The sequence below is a fragment of the Apis mellifera genome, linkage group LG10 (genome assembly GCF_003254395.2).
Source record: "Apis mellifera strain DH4 linkage group LG10, Amel_HAv3.1, whole genome shotgun sequence".
Taxonomy (NCBI): domain Eukaryota; kingdom Metazoa; phylum Arthropoda; class Insecta; order Hymenoptera; family Apidae; genus Apis; species Apis mellifera.
In genome coordinates, this window is record NC_037647.1 from 8,830,801 (window position 1) to 8,854,189 (window position 23,389).

General features: G+C 47.8%; 1 protein-coding gene across 3 annotated transcripts; it reads left to right on the forward strand.

Annotated features, from left to right (window-relative positions):
- Positions 1 to 6,338: 6,338 nt before the first annotated feature.
- LOC724908 (Krueppel-like factor 11) lies at positions 6,339 to 12,859 on the forward strand. Of its 3 annotated transcripts, XM_016914642.2 has the most exons (3): positions 6,339 to 10,797; positions 10,936 to 10,976; positions 11,064 to 12,859. In XM_016914642.2, the coding sequence occupies exon 3, from the start codon at positions 11,087 to 11,089 to the stop codon at positions 12,431 to 12,433; it is 1,347 nt and encodes a 448-aa protein (XP_016770131.2). In that variant the 5' UTR covers positions 6,339 to 10,797; positions 10,936 to 10,976; positions 11,064 to 11,086; the 3' UTR covers positions 12,434 to 12,859. The 3 variants fall into 3 exon arrangements, with proteins under 3 accessions (XP_016770131.2, XP_026299066.1, XP_001120809.2); XM_026443281.1 differs by having other exon boundaries at positions 10,936 to 12,859; XM_001120809.5 differs by lacking the exon at positions 10,936 to 10,976.
- Positions 12,860 to 23,389: the final 10,530 nt, after the last annotated feature.

Below are 23,389 nucleotides of genomic sequence, written 5' to 3' on the forward strand. Positions count from 1 at the left end.
GGTATTATTATTATTATTATCCATCAGATGGGCGCTCTTCTTCCCAACACTCCATACCGCTAATAAGTGCTGGCACCAGCCACATGCTAATGTATAATGCCGATCAAACAACTGTTTAAGCAGTGCCGAGTTAAGTGTGCCCCATTCTTCCACGAGCGACCCTTCACCCCGCCGCCGGTATTCCATCGTCGAGCGACGGGGTTGTTTTTGTCCTCGGTTCTCAGGGATCCCCGTCACCCGTGATTTTCGTCACTTTCCAATCCCCCTCCCCTCCTAACCCATCCAACTCCATCTTCTTTTCTTTCGTCGGAAGGAAATCGCGGCAAGATAATAATACTACTACTCGGAATTCCAACAGCCAGAGTCATTTTTCCTATGGAACTGGTTTCTTGTTTCCATCCGTCCAGCTTTTTCCAACCTTCCCGTCCCATCCTTTCATTCGCTTTTTCCCGATATCTCTTCCCACGCAGAGTCACGGAGCGAGAAAGTTTCCACTTTTATTTCCCTTAAACTTTCGCAAAGTCGTTCCCGAGGATGCAAACTGGATAGATGGATGCAATGCTGGAGACGGCCAATAATTTCTCGGCGGGAATCGCCGCGTATATCCCATTTTCGTAGGCCGCTGATTGAGGACAGATGCACGAGCAGGGGAAGTGCACTGTATATGGATGAGGGTACAACCGATCACAATGACCCCCCTCCCCGAAAACACAATGGCGCACTAGCTCTCTTCACCGGGACCCATTGCCGGCCCGAAAATCACTCGGCTATGACAAAGTGCTGTGTTCGCGCTCCCGCAAATATGTTGTAAATACGGGAATACCCTGAGCGCGTCTCGCCGGTCAATCGAGACCTCTCCTCATCTCGAGCTTCAGAGATATGACTTTTTGTACACCAAATGCACGAAATGTCCAAAAAGTGCGTTGCCAATATCCAAAAATGCCTTGTAAATGCGAATTCATTTCGCCTGTAAATCTTTTCCCCCCAAAAAAATAGAAAGCAAACATCTCTCGTTCCCGATTTCTCCGACGAGGTTGAATCTCGATCGACGAAAAGGGATAAACGAGAAAAAAAAGGAAAAGAAAAAAAAAAAAGAAAGAAAGAAAGAAAAAAAACAAGTGACGCGATCGATGGTACGTTCGAAATGCGACGATTCGTTTCCATAAAATCTGTTGCTCGCGTTTCCAGGGCGAAATCCTAATTAAACGGCAGATTCGAATTCGCCGATGGTCCACGTACAAGCTTAATCCCGGGGAAGCGCCGATAATATCGATCGATGCGGCGAGTTAATTAAATTAAAATACTCGTATAATAGCGCGCCAGATGGCACGGCCAGAGCATACAACCTGGTATTGAGTACCGGTTCACCCCTCGGCAACCCCCCGTCGTAATACGTAACTCGTTTAGCAGTCTTGCAGGTTGACAAAAAGAGTAAGGAGGGCGGAACTGCCGCGGGATTTCGCTTGGCCAAAACGTTTAACGCATCCCCTCCCCTTTCCTCCTCATCCTTTTACTTTCTTTCTTTCTTTTTTTTACTGATTCTTGATCATCGAGAAATCGCATACGCTTGTAGGAGGGATTTATTATTGGAGGAATTATTTTATCCTCTTCAACATCGATCGTTGTTGATCACGATGATGACGAGGAGGATGAAAAATGTTAAATATTTTGGCTATTGAAGATTTCTTTCTAAGAAGAAAGAAGGTTAGGGAGGAAGATGGATCTGGATGAAGTAGATCCGAGATGATACGGTACTGATTACCTATTTACCAATGACAATCGAATGGTTATTTAGTTTCATGGGGTGAGAATCGAACCGCAGTTTAGTATTACGGAGGCCGAAGGCAAGTCGTTAGCGGCGTTGTCGCAACATATGCGCTCGGCAGGCTCCATATGGGCCACCATGGACCCAAATACGTAGCCCCCGGAGCCAAAGTACCGTACCCCATCACAAGGGATCGATACCGTTTCGCTCTTTAATCGGTCAGTTTTGCGGCTTTCCGCAATGATTTTTCTCAAAGATTTTGGAATAAGTTGAATAACAATTCTTTGCAAAATAATTTACAATAATTTAAATCTGTTAAAAGGAGAATGGTATAAAAGAAATAAAATCCCATGTGAATATCTTTAAAAATATTTCCAACCGCGAGTATTCGAGGAAAGGAAAATGGTTCTCGAGATCGACTGTTGCAAAAAAATGTACAGAGAAGAGAATAAAAATAGAGGAAGAGATAGGGAGAATAATTCGGGTGGTCCATTTCTTCCATCGATTCCCATAAGCATTGCGGTCGTCGGCGACTTTAAACGCGACCATATGATGAGGGCGGCTAAAAACATGGTATTTTCTTTAACCGTGGCGCAACCGTGGACGAGGGATGAGTTTGTGCGGCAAGTGCACGCACGGTGCATACACCACGAAGCAGAAGAGACCCCCATGGAGAAGTGTACGGGCAGTGAGCAGGTTGACTAGCTTTGTCCGTGCTCGATGATGACGATGGGGTCGGTCTCCGCACAGATGGGCCGCTAATCTCATTGAAAACTCATGAGGACTCTCAGAGTGGGGGGATGGTCCAACGGGGGAAGGTGAGCCAAGGGCTGAACCCTGCCCTGCGAGTCTCTGTATATGTCCTTGCATGGGGGCCAAGCACCGTGCCAACCACCATATGTCCTACGTATATGCGTGCCCGTCTAAACACGTGATGCATACTTACGAGAATATGTCGCTTGCTTTCTTTCCGTGCTCGTCACAGGGATCGCGCACAAACGATTATGCAATGCGTTCATCTCGAAACTTGTCACCTCGACACTCGTTAATAAAAATTTCCTTTCGCACGCATCGTTAAATATTTTTTCCTCCAAAACTATTGCTCGCTTTTATTGACCAAGTCGTAAGCATCGGTGCGATTATCCAATGCTCTCGATATGAAAAGTTATCCACCTCGATATTGCAGAAGAAAAAAATCTTCATTGACGTTTACTTTCTTTCGTCATAAGGATCTAGTAAAAATTTTTTTATGCATGTACTTTTCTTCTCCAAAACTATTGCTCGCTTTCTTTCGATGACTAAGTCATAAGGATTATCCAATGTTCTCGATATGAAAAGTTATCGCCTCGATATTGCAGAAGGAAAAAATCTTCATTGATGTTTGCTTTCTTTAGTCATAGAGATCTGCTAATAAAAATTTTCTTTCACATATGCATGTACTTTTCTTCTCCAAAACTATTGCTCGCTTTCTTTCGATAAATAAGAATCGGTGCGATTATTCAATGCTCTCGATATGAAAAGTTATCCATCTCGATATTGCAGAAGAAAAAAATCTTCATTGACATTTGCTTTCTTTCGTCATAGGGATCATGTATTTGCTAATAAAAATTTTCTTTCTTTCTTCTCCAAAAATCCTATTGCACTTGTTGTCTTTCGATGGTTACTATAGGGATCGATGTGCGATTATGCACTGTGTTGCAATTTTAACATTGCAAATTGAAAAGTTATATCATTTCAATTTTGCAGAAGGAAAAAAATCTTCATCGATGTTTTCTTTCTTTCGATACTCGTTATAGGGATCGTTGCTAATAAAAATTTGACATATAATGTAAAATGTGTCGTAAAATATTTTCTTCTCCAAAATTATTATTGTTGTCTATCGATGATCGTCATAGAAAATAATCAATTGATCGATATTGCACAATAAGAAGAAATCTTGATTGACTTTGTCGTTTGCTCATTCTCTGAATAGAGATTAATGCCACTTATATACATAATTATACGATTACATCGGTTTCGGAGAAAGTGCATCTGGAACATCCTTTCCCAGTCCTTTCACCAGGCCATTCCAATTACCCTTTTCAACTTGTATATATACGTACTTAAGGTCGTGACCACCGTTAAGATCAGCGTAGCATAATTCCGTGCCGGCTGCCTCTCTCTCATGCATATTCCTCCTGGTTTAACAAACACTCCGCGGAGACTTGGACAAGGGGGAAGGGTCGGAAATACAGAAGTAGTAAGTGTAACGGAGAAAAGGGTACGGAGACGGAGGAAGAGAAGGACAGAGGGATACCTCGACACGCACTCCTAGGGCATACGGGGTTGCTTTACGAGCGGACAACTAAGGTATGCTCACGGTTTCGCCCTCTCCCCCTCCTACCCCTCCCCCATAATCGTGCTACGTGGCCGGTGCTGCAACGGGCCACAGGTTTTATACCCTGCTTTCTCCGCCGGTGCATCCACCGTGACCGAGGTTGTCGCAATCGCTGCCCTCACGGAATACGCTGCGCGTAAACTTTCGGAACCAGAGCCAGATACCGAATGCCCCGCTTCTCGCATTCGTCTTCTCTTCGCGATCTCTGCGATTCTTCCTTTTTTTTTTTTTTAATTAAATTCTGATTACCTCTTCGTAGAAAGATGATAATAATCATCGTGACGTTTTAAATATATATACTCTTTTATCTTTACGATTTTTGGAAACATTGATTTTGGAAAAAAAAAACCTGTTGCTTCGAACCTTTGACGCGTTCGCGACGAGATCAAGAATTGGTTTTCTTTTTTCGTATTTGTTTCACTTTCGCGGGAGACGCAGTTGACCGATCAGGTAGGGAAACATCGGAGATAGAGGGTTGATCCGGCGTGATTGCTTCTGACAGCACGGTTAGGGGGCGGTGAATGGACGATTGGTGGATCGAAAGATAGCGAAACCGGATACTCCGCACATATGCTTCGTTCTTCGTAGTGAAATATGTTCGGGGAGGGGAGGGTATCTATAATCTCTGCTCCGTCGCTCCACCTTCGATCGACGGCTGCAATTAGCATTTTTCCGCCGAGCGAACGATTTGATTCGGGGGAGCGACGAATCGAGAGGCGCGTTATCGCGGACAAACTCCTTAAGGGTGGAAACGATTAATTCCGGGCGAAGAGATACCCAGGTGTTTTGCTAGATTTCCGCGGATCGAGACGGGACCGGGAATCAGGAGGAGTCGGACAAATTACACGCGGGACAGACTTAATCTAGCTTCGTTCCTCCTGGGAATGCCCGAAAGAGAATCAAAGTCACATCTGTGACGTTCAGAAACGACGCTTCGGGTCTTCTCGCTGAGAAGATTGATGACGATTCCCGCGCTTTCTCACCGTTTCCAGCATTCTCTTCTTCCTCTCGGGGAGGGAGAGCGCGGGGGAAAGGAAGATGCGATTTCTCCTGTGCAAATGAGAACGTCTCTCCTGCCAGAAATCTCGCCTTCGTGTCAACGGACCCCCCCCCCGTTGACAAATGTTCCGTGACGTTGCGCCCGAGACAATCTTTGTCACACTCACCTGTCGCGGGATAAATTATTGAATCAGAACTCGAATCGAAAGAACGAGAGACAAGGAAGGATAAAATTCGTTAAGAAAAGAGAAATATATTTTCCAGATTGTTGATAAAATTAAAAAAAAGAAATAGATGGTAAAAATTGTAAAAAGTATCCATTTTCCAGAACTTCTTTTTTTCTTTTTTTTACCATGCTTCATGAAAAGCTCGAGCATCGAAAAAATCGAGTTCCACTCCTCAGTTTTCTACCGTCGCCGATATCGTCCGAGCCTCCACTTTTGGAAGCGAATCTCGGAGGAGGAGGAAGAAAGGGGGGGGAGGAAGAAGGCTCGAGGGGTGTACGCGTCGTCCATCATTCGTTGAAACGACGAAACGCTCGGTAGGTTCGGGTTTTCAGAGAGGGCAGAGGAGATCTGCATAGCGAGTCCTCGGCATCTCGGAGGACGAGCGAGCTAAGTGCGGGATTATGCAAAGCAGCGGCCATACAGTATAAAAATACGGAGCGACTCCGCGCCATCTTTTCCGGACCATTCTAATAACTCCCTCCCATCCGAGCTTCCTCCAAGTACCTTTCCCGATCCCCAAACCTTTCTCGTTCCAACCGGCCTGCGCCCACCATTCATGGGGGAACCACGAACCCGTGCACGCGGAACGATCCCCCCCCCCTTCTTCCAAGATTTCGCCAAATATATAATCGTAAAAACCGTCGCGACGTACGTGTGCCTTCACGCGAATTCACGTTGAATTACTTCTTCTCTTCCTTCCTCTCTCTCCTCTAATAATCGAATCGGAATTAAGGGTGTTGCTTCTAAGAGCTCGTCACATTATTCACAGCTCGATGATCGATCGCTCGATGAATATTCACGCGTCCAGACCATTAATTAATTCGTACCGTTTGATCGTTACTCGTTTCCCGCCTACGCCACACCATAATTCGTCAGCTACCTGGTACTTTAAATACCACAGCTCGGATACATAGGGAACCGGTGTATATCGAGTCGATCCTGAAATCCGAGGGGAAGGAACGCCACGTTTCCTCGCCGCTTAAATTTCCAAACTTCTCGCCTAGGCGACTCACGTTTTCCGCGAGCGAGGCGCGAGATAGCGGTGTCCGATAACGCCCGGTTGGAAGTCGCATTAATTTCCCCCCTCTCGACTCCCCTCCCTGCGCGCTGGAAAAGGTAGAGGGGAGGGATGGTACGATTCCATCTCGAGGGGAGGTGGTAGGTAGGTAGGTAGGTAACGGCACGCAACGAACGCCCGCTTCCCCGTTTAGGTAAGGTATTCACGTAACGCATAAGCAACCGCCACGCGCAGCCCACCGTGTGCACGGAGATAAGGGTGGCGAAGGTGGCATCTTAGGTGGCACTTGGAATAGAATTAAATTCCCCGGGCAACCGCGGAGCAAGCCGATACCGTCTCTAGGATGATATCAACAAGGGAGGGGGACCAACTTCTACCCCTCTTCAATCCCCATCCTGTAAACGGTGGAAAGTGAATTGATATTTCATTCGGGCTCGATGAGATCCGATTTCGAGGTGGATTTGTTAGTTCGAGATCGATGTTGGCCTAAAGATCGATGATCGAAAGGGAGAGGAGGAAACTGTATATCCGTGAGCAATCGGTGGTTGAAAGTTCGTTTGAACTTTCCGTAAAGTTGGAGGAATCGTCACGTTCGCCACTTGGATAAGAATGTTTTGATCTATGAAGGGAATCGGCGATTATTCCCAGCTACGAGGAATAAAGAGGGAGAGAATAATCGTTGACTTTGTCAACGATCGAGCAAGTTTTGGAGCAAAGGGGGGTCGATTTCGAGGATTAAGACGGTCGGGAAACGTTTGATAGTGGCTCACTTGGTATGCACGGCTCCCGCTTATAAGTCAAGAAATTGCTCAAGCGGCCGTAAAATCTAAATCTCTGGCACTCGTCGGCGGGAGCCGCTCGTGCCGTGCCACTTCTTCCCCTTTCGCGGGCGGCGCGCATCGCGGCCGGCCATTTCAAGAATCCTCCGAACTCATCACACGTTCAATTTATCAGAGACTTAACAGAGCACCACCACCCTGTTTCGCCGAGCTGCACAGATTCCCTCCCCGTCGATTATTCTTTCTCTCGTCGTCGGAAGACGACGTTGAAGAAATTGAAACCATCTCTCCTTTTTTTCCTTTCCTTCTTAGAATCCTCCTCCCTTCGGATCTCTTTCAAAACATTCTCCCCTTCGAAAACGTGTTAATCGATTAATTTTAATTCGTCTCGATATAAATCTTATGATCGAATTAACCCATGTTCTCATTGGAATACGAGCTAGAATTTCACCAAGAATTTCAGAAGGGATGATCGAACGTATCACGATGGAATATTTCTTTGCCCGCGCGCGTGTGTGTGTGTATGCGCGCGTGAGCGTGTGCGTGGACGCCGGGTTTTAATGGAAAATCGACTGTGTGTGGGAAGGCCGGTGGAAGAGAATCACGATGATTCCGTGAAATATGGAAGCAGAAGCGAGCAGGTTTTCGGCGGAGCACGGTAAAGCTGCGTGAAACGGTGGGGTCGCGTTAATGGGTGATTGATAAACGACCTTCTCTCATCAACTGCATCGGCTGCATATTTATCACCGGACAGACTCAGCAGTCGTCGCGTTATCTCCAGTCGAGCGGAAATTATCGCAAGATATTGCTCGAAAGAACTACTTTTTCTTCCGGGAGAAAAAAAAGAAAGAAAGAAAAAGAACGAACGAACGAAACGTGTTAAAAGTGTTCGTTGCGATGCAGTTGGTCGATCTATCTTTATAGATAGATGCGTCTAGACGATGAGAAGGAAAAAAAAAAAAAATTAATTCCGGGCAATCTTTCAGAAATTTTCGCATAATAATTCATCGCATCGATGATCCCGATCCGTTCGAGCGGAAATGTTTCTGCAAGGTGTCGCGAAGCAACGTAGTTGACACAGTCCGTTGGCAGGATTCAGCGCTAACAGCTCACGCGTGTCAGCCACGTGCCGGTCGAGTTGCTACCCTCTGCCCCGTTTAACTTGGACGAATTGGGCGTCGCGAAACTGCCTCCCCTTTCTACCCGATTTACGAGGACAGATGCCTGCGAAATTAGACGATTCTCACGAATCGTTTTCATTCCTCTTTTTCATTTCCTTTATTTCTATTTTTTTTTCAGACAATTGACAACACTCGAAGCGATTTTGGTTTTTTTTCAGAAAAAGAAGAAGAAGAAGAGGAAGAGGATCGAAGCTAGATCGTTCTACTCGAATAGAAGATAGAGATTTGAGCGTTAACGGCGAGGCATAAAGTGGAATTAGGGATCGGTATATCGGCGACGGAGGCGATGCAGGGACAGGATGGCTGGATCGGCAATAAATATGGTTCATAAGCCAGGAATGGTCGACGAAAGATACAGAAACGTTTCCTCGTCGACGCCCCGCCGCGAGTCGCGTGTCACGTATAACGAGTCGACGAAAACGGCTCCCTGTCGACTTTACGACCACGAATTAGGATTAGAGCGGTTGGTCCGTTGCCCATCATCTGCTTCCATGATAATCGAATGATTCGATTTATCTCGATCACCGCCTCCTCTCCCTCCTCCTCGTCGTAATCGCGAAAGGAAAGTAATCGTTTGTTTAACAACTGGTCGGGATTGCAATCTCTGCTCCGAGATAAATAATTTCGAAAAACGGGGGAAAAACTTGGAAATACTCGGCTCGCGTTGGAGGATCTCCGCCGGGGTCGGCCAGTCCAATCGAAAAGTCATTACAACTTTTTGCCGACTCAATCAAGAAGTTAATGTCCTTTAACCTCAAGGCGTTCCCAGCAGAGCTCCCGCAGAATCTCGGGATCGTGAGTAAGAAATCGACGGCTCTCACATGCCCGGCAAAATAGATCACCAGCTTTATGATTGATCGCCTATTGCCTTCACCCGCCCACCCCTTTTTTTTGCTTCCTTCTTCTTCTCCTTTTTTTTTTTTTTCAATGATAAATCCGGATCACTCCGGCATAAAATCCTCGTTTTGGTTTAATTCGATAAATTACTAACGGTAATTAGTTTTGTATTCCCTTTAAAATTTTTCGGATATGATAAAATTGGCGATAAAAATTTTGAAGAATCGAGAGAGTGATACAAGAAATCCCGGTTATCTCGAGAAGAACGCTTTCGAGTGAGAGCCGTATGTCACCTGGAGGGATCGTGGTATTTATCGAACTGGGTGAGAAATGGGAGAGAGTTCGTCAGGAAGATAATCCGTAAAATGATGATCTCTAGTGGATCTGCTGCCACCTTCTGTCCATCGCGGATGATTTAACGCGTCTCATTTCTCCACGAGCTGTTCGCTACGAGATGACCATTCGTCAGACGAGAACACTTCTAACACTTCGTCAAAAATGTGAAAAGAATAAGAACAAGAAAAAAAGAAAAAAAGAAAGAAAATCAAAATCGAAACGATCCGTTTTCACCATCAAATATCGTTCTCCAATATCAGAAACGAATCCAAGGCAAAAAAAAAAGAAAAGAGAGAAAAAAAAAAGAAAAAGAGGAAAAAGAAGATATCCCCGGAATGAGGAGAAACGCGTTTTCTCGTGAAGCGTTTGGAGCTGAATGATCATTGGAGGGATAATCGGGCACGGTGGAGGTCCATCAGCGGATTCGACGAGTCTGCCGAACGTCCAATATCCAGGAGGTCGACCATAAAAAAGAAGCGCGGAGGCTGGCGCGGGCGTTAAAAATATTCAAGATCGTTTGTCAGGCTGAATTACAGCCCCGCCACCACCTTCCTCCTCCTCCCTCTCCCCCCGCCAGAATCTCTCTCGGGCTAACGGGGTAACGGGATCCTGCGGAACGCGTTGCGCAACGTGGAGGGAAGAGAGAGAGAGAGAGAGAGGAGGCAGGAGAGAGGAAAGAGTCGACGGACGAGGACGGCCACGACGACGACGACGACGACGATCCCGGGCACATGTGTCGAACCTGAAATATGTAGGCGTGGTCTGGATGGGACTAGCAGACGCGTCCCGACGACCGAATATGTTCACCCCGTTCGTACGCTCCACCCCCGTCTAACCCTGCGAACGTTGCCATTGGTCGGTGCCACCCTCGTTGCGCCTCCACCTGCCACGCCGGGCTACCCTCCGCGGGATTCTAGCCCTAAATACAGGGGATGCGCGCCCGCTTCCTTCATTTTAACGTGGTCCGCCGATACACGCTGTACCCTCCGTACTCGTCCTCTTCTCTTCTCTTCTCTTCGTGTCTTTCGGATCCCACTCGTCTCGCGAGTCTCCAGTTTTTCGGGTGATCTCGACCCCCCAAGGGGTCTGTGCAAGGGGTCCGACGGTTCGTCAGAATTCCAATGGAAGGGGAGAGACGTGCAAGCTGATGTCTTAGAGAAGGAGAAGGATCGACATCACCCCCCAGACACCAGCGGGGTGAAAAGCGTGGCTGTCTTCGCGCGCGCACGGTCGCATCACGGGTGGAGGGAGGACTCTCTCCGTTGGACGCGTGGTCCGGTAAGTTTTTTCCCTTCGATCATTTACGTTCCGACGAATTTTAACCTTTGTGCAAATATCGACGTTCGTTTCGTGGCGAAGAATTATTTGAAATTTCTTTTTTCGATTCTCATTGACCCAGTTTCCATCCCCCTCCAGATTTTAGCACGGGTATGCAACACCTGGCGCGTTACACAGAGGTGGTAGAGAGAGAGGCGATTCATCATCGCATTCATCATTTCCGTGAATCCCGTCGGTAAATTGAGCATCGGGCGTGATTGTCGCAGGTCGATCATCCGGAACGAGCAGGATGACAATGGAAGATCGCACCGGTGGCATCGACCGTGCCGCCCCCGCGACGTCCACGACGGCCACGACGGCGTCCAGCCCCTCGTCCATCACCGATGCCATCGCCTCCGACGCGTCGTACCCTCTTCAGCGCGCCAACAAGCGTTCCTTCGACGTGGCGTTCCTCGTAGCGCCCGACGAGAACCTGGCCCGCCGTCAAAGCGAGAAGATGAGGATGGCGTCGGCCAGAAAGGATCATCGCCCCCGCGACGAGACGATCTCGTTGGAGACGATCGTGGACACGGACAGATTGCCCCAGAATTTGACCGTGAAGAATTACAACGACAACGACGCCTCCGACAGAAGAAGGATGATCCACTGCACCGAGAATTCTCTCAGTCCGCCGTATATATCACCGAGAACCTTGACCCCAACGTTGCCAACCCCTTTGTCGCCCGACACCGATGTTCGAAGGTACGTTTCAGGCACGCGCCTCCAAAAGTCACCCAGCCCACCCGCGTTCCCCACCCATCAATCGATGCTAACCACCTGCCCCGAGGTGGTGGAATCGAATCTCACTTGCAACAAGGTGTACGACACCGTTCTACCCTGCCCGGCAGACAGACACGGGGAATCTCGCAGCGCGTTCACCAAGGTGAACCTGACGATCCAGAGGAACGGGTTCGCCGACGATGGCCAGACCTCGCCACGATCCTCCATATCGCCCGACGATCGTACCGGTTATCAGAGCAGCGTCAGCCCCCCGGTCGTACCGTTGACCACCTCGGCCACCGGTTACAAGTACGCGCCGTTCCCCACGGCCAAAATGCCGTACCCTTTCCTGGTCGGTCCCGAGAACGGTCAACCGGGCCTGTTGGAGAACCTCAAGATACCGCAGATCGCCCAACCGCCCAAAGTACCGAGTCCAAAGATACCGAGCTTCCGCCCTGACCTGCCGCCGGTTTACCCGAACCTCCCCTACAATCCGATCTCCGTCTTCCCACCGATGGCCGACGCGCTCGCCAGGCCGAGATTTCTGGCGACGGCCGCGGGGGTGGCCGGCCTTCTACCCCCTTCGTTCGCCGCGTTAACCCTGCCCGCGCAAAACGTATGCGCCAAGTGCAACCTTTCGTTCCGGATGACGTCCGACCTCGTGTACCACATGAGGTCCCACCACAAGAATGAGAACACCGGCGAAGCGGCGAGAAGGAGGAGGGAGGAGAAGCTGAGGTGTCCCGTGTGCGACGAGAGCTTCAGGGAAAGGCATCACCTGACCAGGCACATGACCGCCCACCAGGATAAAGAGAGCGACGCGATCGTCGACCAGGTCGAGGTAAAGAGGCGTGCCACCACCGTTCACACCAAGTGACGACGGAAATCGTCGTCGAGCGAGGACGCGATACTGGCCAGTGGTTATTCGTTCGAGAATTAGATGAGATTAGGTTTCCAAAGAATGGGAGAGAAATTAAAGTTTTTTGAAGAAGGAAGAATGGATGAAGGATATATTATAAACGAGATTTGGCCGATCTGTTTTTCCATTTTTAATCTTGTCGTTGATCTATGATCGAAGATCGAATGCTCTTCCAATTTTTTATCATAATGTCTCTTGTCATATAGTAGCTCGATAAAGCAGGATAACGATAATCTATTCTACCGTCTATAACTCGTTAACCACGAATATCCACGAGTATTTTGCACTTGCCCCCTTCCTTTTAACCCGACTACTTAATTATGAATTAATCGATTATACGCATTTTACATACGGTATACGTGTACGATAAAAAGAAAAAAAAAAGAATAATTGCTAGAAGCTTTAACGATCAACCCAAGAGATCATTCTCTTGAGCCAAGTGTTAAGGTGATATTCCCTCTCTAGTCAATATTAGGTAGGAGAAATTTGTAAATATAATCGATCGTCGATTCGATCCAATCTTTAATCCTTTAACTTTAAGCCCTGTATATCATAACTCGCTCGAACGAATTCCCTCGAATCCCCCGATTATCTTCTTCTTTTTTCTTTTTATTCAAAAGGACAGGTTACGCGTCCTGTTATATTTTTTTCCAGAATAAAACATTTGGATTCGCGCGCAGGTGAGTCGAGGGAGGATTGGAGCGCAGGTGGAGAGCGGAGAGCGTGGAGAGGGGGGAACAGAACGCGACGTAAGCTGCGTTCATTTGTGTGTCGGGGGTTGGCGCGGCAATAAATAGATCGTAAACCGTATCCCGGCTAACACACAAACCGGCGGAGCGCGCATAATGGTAGGAAACAATGAATGCCGTAATCGGAAACAGTGCCGGTTTGTTATCTGCCATTTACACTCCATTTAACTTCAAACAGTGAATCGCTGGTGGCGCGCATTCGCGTTTTAAATACACGCGACCTCCACCCCCGGCTCCACCCCCTCCGGCTCTGCACTCTCCCCCCTCCCCTCCTGGCCGACGTACGGCTCAGCATAGGGTTAAACCTGCCGCCACGGAGTGGCTTAATATTGCCCGCAATTGCTTGACTTATCGCCACTTCCATCCTCCAGCTTAATGCTCGCTTAATTTCCGCTGAATCGGAATACCCCCGGCTCACCTGTGTTGTTGTTTTTTCCCTTTCGTCGAGGATGATTAAGAGTTTATTGGATCGCCGTTGCAACAACAGGGGGCGAAATAAAGGAGAGAAGCAGATGGGGTTCGAAGAGGGATGCGAATAACATAAGCGAGTCGAATAAATCTTTTTTAAGGATAAGAATGATACGAACTACAGTATTCTGTACAGCAATAATTGCAGTAGCGTGTATATATAGTATACATATATATATATACTTTTGAATATTTCTTTTTTTTTTCTTCTCGATTTTCGAAAAGACAAGGAAACCATACTTGTTTTTTCCTTGATCGCTAAAGGAGACCTTAATATCGTAAAAAGAAAGAAAAATCGCGAGATGTTACGTGTGGAAGGAGATAATACAATTCGATATCGGATTTATATATTAGAATTTTGCGATCCATACGACGTTATTCTAGCTGTATGTGTAAGATGTATAAATGATTCGTCGTCTAGGTGGTAAGATTATCGTTCACGTTCTGTTTTTTGTTTTGTAATAATTATTTATTACGACGTGCGTCACGTTGTTTCGGTTCGATGTAAATAACACTTTGTACATAACAAGCACTGTAATGTATTCAAAATCGTTGTTAATGAATAAAAAGGATATCCATCATCTTTCTCTTTATATATTCTGCCATTGTTAAACAAAAACCTTTTAGAACAAAACTTTAATTTCATCTTTCTCTCTCTCTGTCTTCCATTTATAGAAGATATATAATACAACAAGTATATATCCCTTTTTTTTTCAATTTTTTCCCCGTTCGTTTGTTCCCTTGTAACAAATATCTCTCTATCATCGGAAAGCCGATTACACGGTACAACAGATTAATTTCTGGCCGCTCGAATGTCCCTTTCGACTCGTAAATTCGCGATCATTGAATCGATTCTCCTCTTCCTCGAAGTGAAGACGCGAAGATTAGAGATTAATTCTTCTCAGGTTTAAAAAAACAAGAGACAAGTAATTAAAATTAAACAAATTCAACGAACACGTCGACTTGTTGAATGAAATCACATCCACATCCTCCCCCAGAAGGTGGGTAATACCCATCCAGAAGGCAAGCAGCTACTCTCTCTCGAGAGAAAAACCACAGAGAAATCCCTTAAACGAGTAACGTTTAAGCCCGTCGAAACCGCAGCCAATACGACAAACAATCTCTTACCACCCTCGTTCCGGCTTAACTTCGCCCCTTAACCCCCTCCCCACCTCCAGAGAGTAAGTGTACTTACCCTCTGCCCGAGGTCCATAAAGATAAATAACACGGAGCAAGCCCACGGTATCCCTTACTAAAACTGGGAAGAATCCTTCCCCCCTAGGAAATTCCCATCATCCTCCACGGCCCGCTTCTGTCCTCCGTTTAACGAGCAAATTCGTCCTCTCCACGCTTCCGCTTCTTTCTCCTTCTTCTTATTATTATTATTATCGTCCTCCTCTCCCCCTCTTCCCCGATATTCAATTCGAGAAACCTTTATCTTATATACGTTCTCTCGTATCACTCGGATTCGACCGAATCGATGACCGAGCCTCCTCGTCTCCTCCTCGATAATTCAATAAGGACGAATCATATGGCGGGAGAAGAAGGGAGGGAGGGGGTTGTGGAAGTGGATCCGAAAGAGAATCCTCGCCATTATGCTCGGTGGTTCGATTTAAAAGGAGCATCGGGGGAGGAGGGGGGGAGGAGTCATCCGTATCCCCCTTGGTTTCCGATCAGACAGCCTTCCCACCCTTGTTAGCGATACTTGTGATCCGTGGTGAATCGCGCGCATGCTTGTTCTGTCAGTGAAATAATGACAATGTCATAGCTACGGCCCGATTTGCCACGGCGCCCTTGCCTGCCACGTGGGCGACGATTCGACGCGGATATGCTAATATGGCCTCCGTTTCCAAGACATTAGCCTCTCGGCCTGCAGATTCTCGGCCAGACGAGTCACGTCTTCGGCATGAGAGCGCACACGCCGCGTCTATCACCGGATATATATATACCCTGCATGTACGCCTCCCTTGAACGGATCGAGCGACACGTCCCCTTCGATTTCTCGTTCGAGGAATAATGTTCCAAGATATTTTATTTAACTTCGATCGAAGTTAAGTTCTTCGAAAAAAAAAAAGGGAAATATTCGTTTGGAAAGAAGAAAAATGTGGCACGCGGTTAGTTGGAAAGATAGTTCCCTCCCGATCCCGTTAGATTTCCACCCCGATTTCCGATTAGCCACGGTGTTTCGTCGCGATTATGTAACTTGACTGCGAACACGCAGCTTACATCGGTCTCACGATGATCCCCGGTCCGAGTGTTTCGATCTCAACCAGGCGTCGCTAAACGATTTTCACGACGCCACTTTTCCACGACATATGCTTCGATTCGCGTCCACGCTTTCTCATATCTCGATTACAACAAACGAATAAATTTCTTATCGAAAAGAGTCGAATATATCCCGCCCCGTCGAACGTCGAACGTCGAAATCGGAAATCACTGAATCCTTGCGGGGGAGACGGATAAATCCGCGGCACGCCGAATTCGAAAGCGGATAACCGCGCGCACGGTGCATAGTTTGCGGTTCAACAAAGAGGACGGTATCTGGGGAAAAAAAAGAGCAGAGCGCAGCGGCGGTGTCGGTGGCCGCGCCGAGGCTGGAATAGAAAGGACCGGCCAGCCGGGCAATAATTCGAAACAAAATGTCAAGCGGGCACCCATTGTCGGGTGCGGTGGTGCGGTAGGCGCCAACTAGCGCCGACGAGAAAATATCGCCGACAGTAAATCAAGGTGTAGAAGAGGACCCACCACCTTCTCCCATCCCCTCGCGTTTCTCCCTCCTCTCCTCCCCCACACGGAGGCCCGTTTCATCCCTCTACGTGCGGACGGTCCAGCCGCGCGATCGCGCCAGCTTCCGCTTCTCGTCACTGGAAGCTTCGTATTCAAATTTCCCCTCCCCCCGTGGAAGAAAGAAAAATTTTGCTCGACTCGACTCGAGAGAGAAAAAGAAAAAAAAGGAAAAATGATCGAAATGTATAAGAAGACGCGGGAGGAAGGAACGCGAGGAGGAGGGGGAAGGAGCAATGGGCTCTAGGATGGAAAAAAGATTCTTCACCCTGCTTAAATATGTCCGACCGCGAAGCAATAAAATATCTTTATCTTACTCGTGCCATTACTCCCTTGATTCAGCGGGGGTTCAATTTACATTCCTATCGGGGCTTCGGAAAGATAAGTCCATTTAAATAAATTAGTAATGCTATCTCTTGGTCGAGGCGAGGAGTGGGGAGGGGGATTGGGATTGGGGAGGGGAGGTGGGATTTAATAATATTTTATCAATTTTCGCGGCGATTCGTTACACGGTGACGCCGTTCACCATTGTTCCGACGTACAATTGCTCGAGTTTTAAACTTTACGCCTCGATGAATCATCTTTCGCGATGCGATCCGCCCCGTGATAAGTTGGTGAAAAAGTTCCCGACTGCCTTGAAAAACATTTCCCCGATCGATAAATCGTTACCTCGCCTCGACGTAATTGATGGTTTTTACATTTGCGCGAATAAATTGTTTAAAAAAAATTACCCCTCTCCATTTTTACGCAAGTAATGCATCGCGTCCTTTCGACGTTTTTATTGCGAGATTAAAAACGAGATGGAAAAAAAGAAAGAAAAAGAAAGAGAAAAGGAAAAAGTTTTCGAAAATAGGTCTGTTCGTGCGCGTGTTCGTTGCACAAGTTTGCCTTTCCCCCTTTTGCGGCGTGTAGATAGGACAATATAATGGGGCATAACAACGGCGTTAACACGCACTGGCCGACCCCGGACGCGACCCCGAAACCCTGGGTGAATTACGCCTCTGATAATTACTAGAAATTAATGCTCGAGCCTTACACCGGTCATTGTTAACCACCAACCCCCTTTTACCTGCTTTCAGCCTTTATAGATATCGTTTTACCCGCCGTTCCCCTATCTCGACCAACTATCAACCTCCCCCTTTCCCCTCTAATATCGAAGAAAGAGATCGTTCTCGATCGTCGTCGAGTACGAAACGCGTGGAGAAAATCGATCGAGGAGGAATAAGCGAAATAAGGAGGACAAGGAGGGAAGAAAGGAAAGAAAGGAGGGGAAGGGGGTGGCGAAATTGGAAAATTAAAATCGGCGCCGACAACGGCGCGGATCCGCGGCCGATATAGAGGGAGGGGGCGGGCAGAGCGATGGGATGTATTAAAGCTGCGGCCGGGGCCACACCAGCAGATAGGTTAATGTGAATTTATTGCGATCGAGATATCGGCCTCGGCCAGAAAGCAGAGACGCGTGCTACGTCAAACCGATAGCCATTGTGCCTCCTCCCCCCTCCCCACCGCCCTTCAAATCGTTCCGGAGGAGAGGAGCAGACAGAGACCAAGGGGAAGCGTTTTAAACAGACCACCACCATTTATCCGGGATCGAGCTTCTTATCTGGAACGCATCTGGAACTGCCACGCGCGCAGCTTCTTCCTCGTGGATAAATGAATTGCCAACAAGATATCTGTTTGGCCGGAGATTCGCCCGGAATTTCAAACGCGGAGGATTCATATATTCGTTCCGCGGTTTACTTCGTCGACCAGAAACGCTGTAAAGATTTTCCTTTCAAACAGCTTGCTCCTCGAACAATATAAGGATTTAAAGAAAGTACCTGATTTAATAATTATAATCTTATTTTCACGAAGAAAGTCTATGAGTCTCTATCACGAACAGCGCTTGCTCTTCGAACAATGTAAGGATTTAGAGAAAGTACCTGATCTAATCATGATAATCTTATTTTCACGAAGAAAGTCTATGAGTCTCTATCACGAACAATAGATTTACAGGATCACGGAGAAACGTTAGAGGAATTATGCGACAAAGACAACGTACAATAGATGTACTGTACTTTTACTCGAGTTAACGTTAACTTTCCTTCTACAATTCTAAGCATCGGAAACACGAGCAGTGAAGCATACACGATCATCCATATCGAGTGGTAACCGATCCCCGAAGATCAATTGGGGAGGAAACAGGATGCCCCGATCGGCCCGGTCTCGAGGCGGTTTCCGGTGTCGTCCTCCTCGGGCCGGACGTCTTCTTCGAGCCTCTCCGCCGGCTAGTCCCCGCGACCGTATATCACATTACTTTAATTCATATGGTAATCGCGCGCGGCGCAGTCACTACGCGGCTCCGGCGAAAACTTTCGGAACAATGCGAGGGACAATGCGAGGAGGGAGGGGTTGCGTGGAGGGAGGGAGAGCGGCGAGCGGTGCAGAGGTAGTAGGTAGCGCGCGCGGAGGAGAGCGCACCGTTGCCCGCGGAGGGGATGGAACAACGCCAGGGTGAAAGGAGGGTAGAGGCGGTGAAAATGGTGGAGTTGGATGAGAACGGGTGCGAATGCGATATTGAATTCGCCCCTGGCGACGTGCCTGTTATCGACAATGTCCGACCGCTCGACCGGAAGCCATTTGCTCGCTCTGTGACGAAATTTATGAAAGTTTCGCCAGGATATCTCGCGGTATAATTGGGAAGGCTTTTTGCCACCCGCGCGGTGGTGGCAGCGCGAAGGTGGGCGCCCGCGTTTCGCGTTTACCCGCGCTGCGAACATGTTCGCCTCGGTGTCGCGCTGCTGCCCGATTCCGGACAGGAAACGGAAGCAAAAGTCGAGTCGCTGTCCATTTTCGCTCGTTGGGTTTGCGACGGGCGAAAAAGATTTTTTTGCTCGACGTGGAAGCTGCCGTAATGGGTAGAAAATATTCTGTTTCTGCGCGGAACATTTTCGCATTTGAATGGGAGATAAGTAATGTTCGGGTGAAAGGGAGTTTTTTTTTTTTTTGGAAATTTGATCAGGGCACGGTTTCGGAGGGAGGGAAAGAGGAAGGGGATCGGGAGGTTCGCGCTCTTTCGATTCAGTCGCTGGCAGTCGCCCCGGTCTCCGATGAAATTCCCATTTTCCGATGAAAACCGTGGGTCAATTCGCGACGAATCCATATGCCGGAGGAACGCGCCATCCAATCTGAAAGTGGCCGGTTAAAGCGAACAGCTTATGCGCCATACGTTTCGGCCGCGTGTTCTCCCGTCCAGAAGCGAGTGAAACCACCGATGGAAATGAATCTCCCTGGCCCTAAACCCATTCGATTTTCGATTCTTTACGTCTTACGCTCTTTGGATACCAACTTTCTCCCCTCCCTCGAGTGATCCAGTAAGCAAAGAGTCGAGAAGAATAAGTATAAGAATAAGGAAGAACAATATAAAAGAATCCCGTTCGATTTCGGCGCAAAGAGAAAGCAGAATTTTCGAGGATCGTAAAAAAAAAAAAAGACGAAAAGAGGAAAAATCTTCGTCGAATTTCGGCACAGAGATTGAAGCGCGCGATGGAAATTGGCCGATCGGCCATATGCGTCGACTCTGGTTGTGCGCGCAGAGAAGCTGGATGGGCGTCGAGGGGGTGGCGAAGGCGGCAGAGGCGGGGGGAGGGAGGGAGACGGTGGGCCGCATTACAAATTTAATCTTACAAATGGATCCGAAAACTTGGAAACAATGGAATATATGAAATGCGGCCGCGTATATCATGACGGTAGACACGGGGTGGTTCCAGCGGCAATATTGTCAGGGCCGATCCATATTCTCCGCGAGCGTGCACGAGGATGGGGGGCGAGGGGGAGGGTATCGACGATGGAATATCGAAGGAAGAGCGATAGGAAAGGCAAAACACACTGTTGGCACGACAAGAAGTCGCGAGACACACGCACGGTTCCTGTCGCGCGTTCAAACCACCACGTGGATAACCCCTTCGATTCCTGCATCACGTGGATTTATCCGATCGGACGCACCGGGGTCGAGATACGTCGCGAGGGATTTATAGCTCCTTTCGATGGACGATTTTTCATCGACGATACCGTCGAGAATCTTCAACTTTCAGCCTTGAACTGCCTATATTCGTAGTAAATATTATTCCATCGAACAGAATATTATTCCATTGATCAACGAATAAAAGAATATATATGAATTTTGAAAGTAAAAGTTTTAAGTATTAAGCAAAGAACGATCGCAATTCAATCGACGACGAGGGACGTGTAAGCGGCGTAGAGGGTGAAATGGGAGGGAGAAAGGAGCTCCTCGTAGGTTGGAGGCAGAGTCTACCCGGCTAGATTAGCATAAATATGGCGTCTTAGAGCGGGGCAGTTTGTCATCGTTAGCAAAGCACACGCTTCCTGGGACTCGTCGAGTCACACTCCTCTGAATCGTCGTGGCCGCTTTCTATTCCGCACCGACAAACCTTCCCACAGGAAGGAAACCGCCGATGTAGGTTGCTGGATACACGACCGACCATGCGAGTTACCATAGTTGAACTCCTATATATATATATATGTATATATATATATATCCTCGCCCTCCTCCTACAACTCGTTTCCATCCCTTTTCCTGACCATGCTAGACGGAGACAGGTATTTCGCTACCCGAACTTCCCGAACGCAGATTTCGCACTGGCTGGAGGATAACGTGATTTAGATCTCGTTCCAGGTGCTAGTCGGAGTTAAATTGCCTCCATTCTACATGAAACTACATGCTAGCAAGGATATAACGCAGTCGTTTTAGATGCTCGACCTTTCCATCCAGCTTTCACGCGTTTCAAATTTTTTTCTTTCTTTACCTCGGATCGAGTTTCTCTCTTAATCTTTTTAACTCGAAAAAGTAGAAAGAGAGAGAGAGAGAGAAATTCTTTGAGAGAAGTTTTTTTTTCTTTTCCCTTCTTTTATTTATTTATTTATTTCTTTTTTTTTTTTTGTTTTACGACGAGTGCGAAGTGAATTGGTTTTTTATCGCAATTACATAAAAGCATCGATTTATCAGCCCGAAATAGAAAGCTCACGCAACTTTGCGATTCATTTTGACCGGCTCGCGTTATTACGATCTCGCCCTAGTATCGTCACCAATCTGCTAAAACGCATCGCCATACTTCATAAACACCCCTGCAACCCCGCAAGACGTATTAGCCTCGAGATGCCGCGGCGAAGCGGGGCCGACATTACTTTTCTATTAGACCGATTGGACGAAAGGAGGAATCGATATCCCTGCATCCCTCCCTCCCCCTCCGTTTCCTCCCGTTTTCTATTCTCCTATGTAACGCACCTAACGAAGGATCTCGTCATTCTCGCCGAGACAGAGAGAGAAAGAGAGAGAGAGAGAGAGAATCATTTCCACCGTTTGTGTTTGCGTTTACGGAGGAAAAATTCAATTATGCCGATTCTCCCCGTGGAGAGAGAGATTCGAATTCACGAATCAATCACAAGCTTTCGTCAAATTCTTCGGGACGGAGATTCACGGATGACTTTTAGTCCTCCTTCGACCCCCCTCGACCCCCTCCCTCCCCCTCGCTCGACTTCCGTCCTCGAGGGAGCGTTTACCGCGGATAATTCATATTTATGACCAAACGCTTTATCAACCCCACTTGCCTCGTATACATTTAATTGAGACGTCCGTGTCGGAGGCAATAGGGTGCGAACCCTGCGTTGTCTCAGGGGGGGTCGGGAACACAATGGCCCAACCACTCGATGGACGTTCGCTTCGTTTCTCTTGGCCATCGTTGACCGCCGTTAACGATCCGGATGGAACTCGTGGATATTTCAATTCCAATGGCCCCGACTCGATCGTTCCTCCTTGCTCGCTCGTTTCACGATTCGTCGCGAACGAAACTCGTGGCGAAATTCGCCACGGAAACTCATCCACGCAGCGATTCATTCTCCCGCTAAGAAAAGTCTCCGTTACATTTATTCGATTTCAATAGAGAGATACACGACCCCAGGCTGATCATCGTGTATCGATTATCGTCACATTTCGTCCCATTCTTTGGTCCAAAGACGACTCTCGACCAAAGGAAGCACGATAGAACATCAATCGCGAAGAAATCGGCACGTTTGGAGAGGCGTTCGATTTACGAGCTGCACCAAGAACACGATTAGGGGGTCGTAAAGAAGCTCGCAACACTTGGTAGGATCGATTTAAGGATCGCGGGGCTCCTTTTAGCGATTGCACCCATGTATCTGGCCCGTCGATTGAGTTATCGCGCGATAACCAAACAATCGAACGAGCCAAACTTTCCCGCCACCGATCCTTTCTTCCCTCTCTCCCCTCCCCTTCATTTCTTCCTTTCTCTTCCCGCACGAGCGAGAAGAAACGAAGGGGGAGGGGAGGAAAAAAAGGAAGAAGGCAAAGTTGCAAAGTGTCCGCGAGAAGTTGCCGACCCCCGGCTATTATCATTATTAACCTCGGCGGGATCGGCTTTTAATCTTCGATCGTCGATCGGCCTGTTAGTTCACCGGGGAACGGCCCCGTAATTGAAACCCCGTTATCGCGGCCTTCTACGTGATTGCATCGGTAGCGCGAGGCCGAATCGTTCGCGTTTATCTGTCGGCAAGAAGTTTCTCGCGCCTCTTTGATGGGATCGATTCCTTTTTGGCCGATTCCTCGCCCTCCTAAAGGAAGAAACTTAATGAAATCGAGGCTCGCGAATCGTCAATCACCTTCCTTTTTTAGAATTAGAATATGCTGATATTCGCCAGGAGGAAACGGAGGGGGCCGATGAAAATTTGCGAAAACGAAGGAAAAGGGAGAGTTCGTTCTTTTCTTCTTTCCTTTTCTTTTTCTTTTTTTTTTTTAACGATTCGAAAGCTTTCGACTCGATCGATCCTGCCCCGCTTCCACACGCTTTTCGCACCCCCGATCGCCAAGGGATCCGCTCCGGATCCATAAGTATTTTCT

What these genes read in the sequence shown, in the direction of transcription:
- LOC724908 (XM_026443281.1), top strand. Translation starts at nt 11,087, where the DNA reads ATGACAATGGAAGATCGCACCGGTGGCATCGACCGTGCCGCCCCCGCG.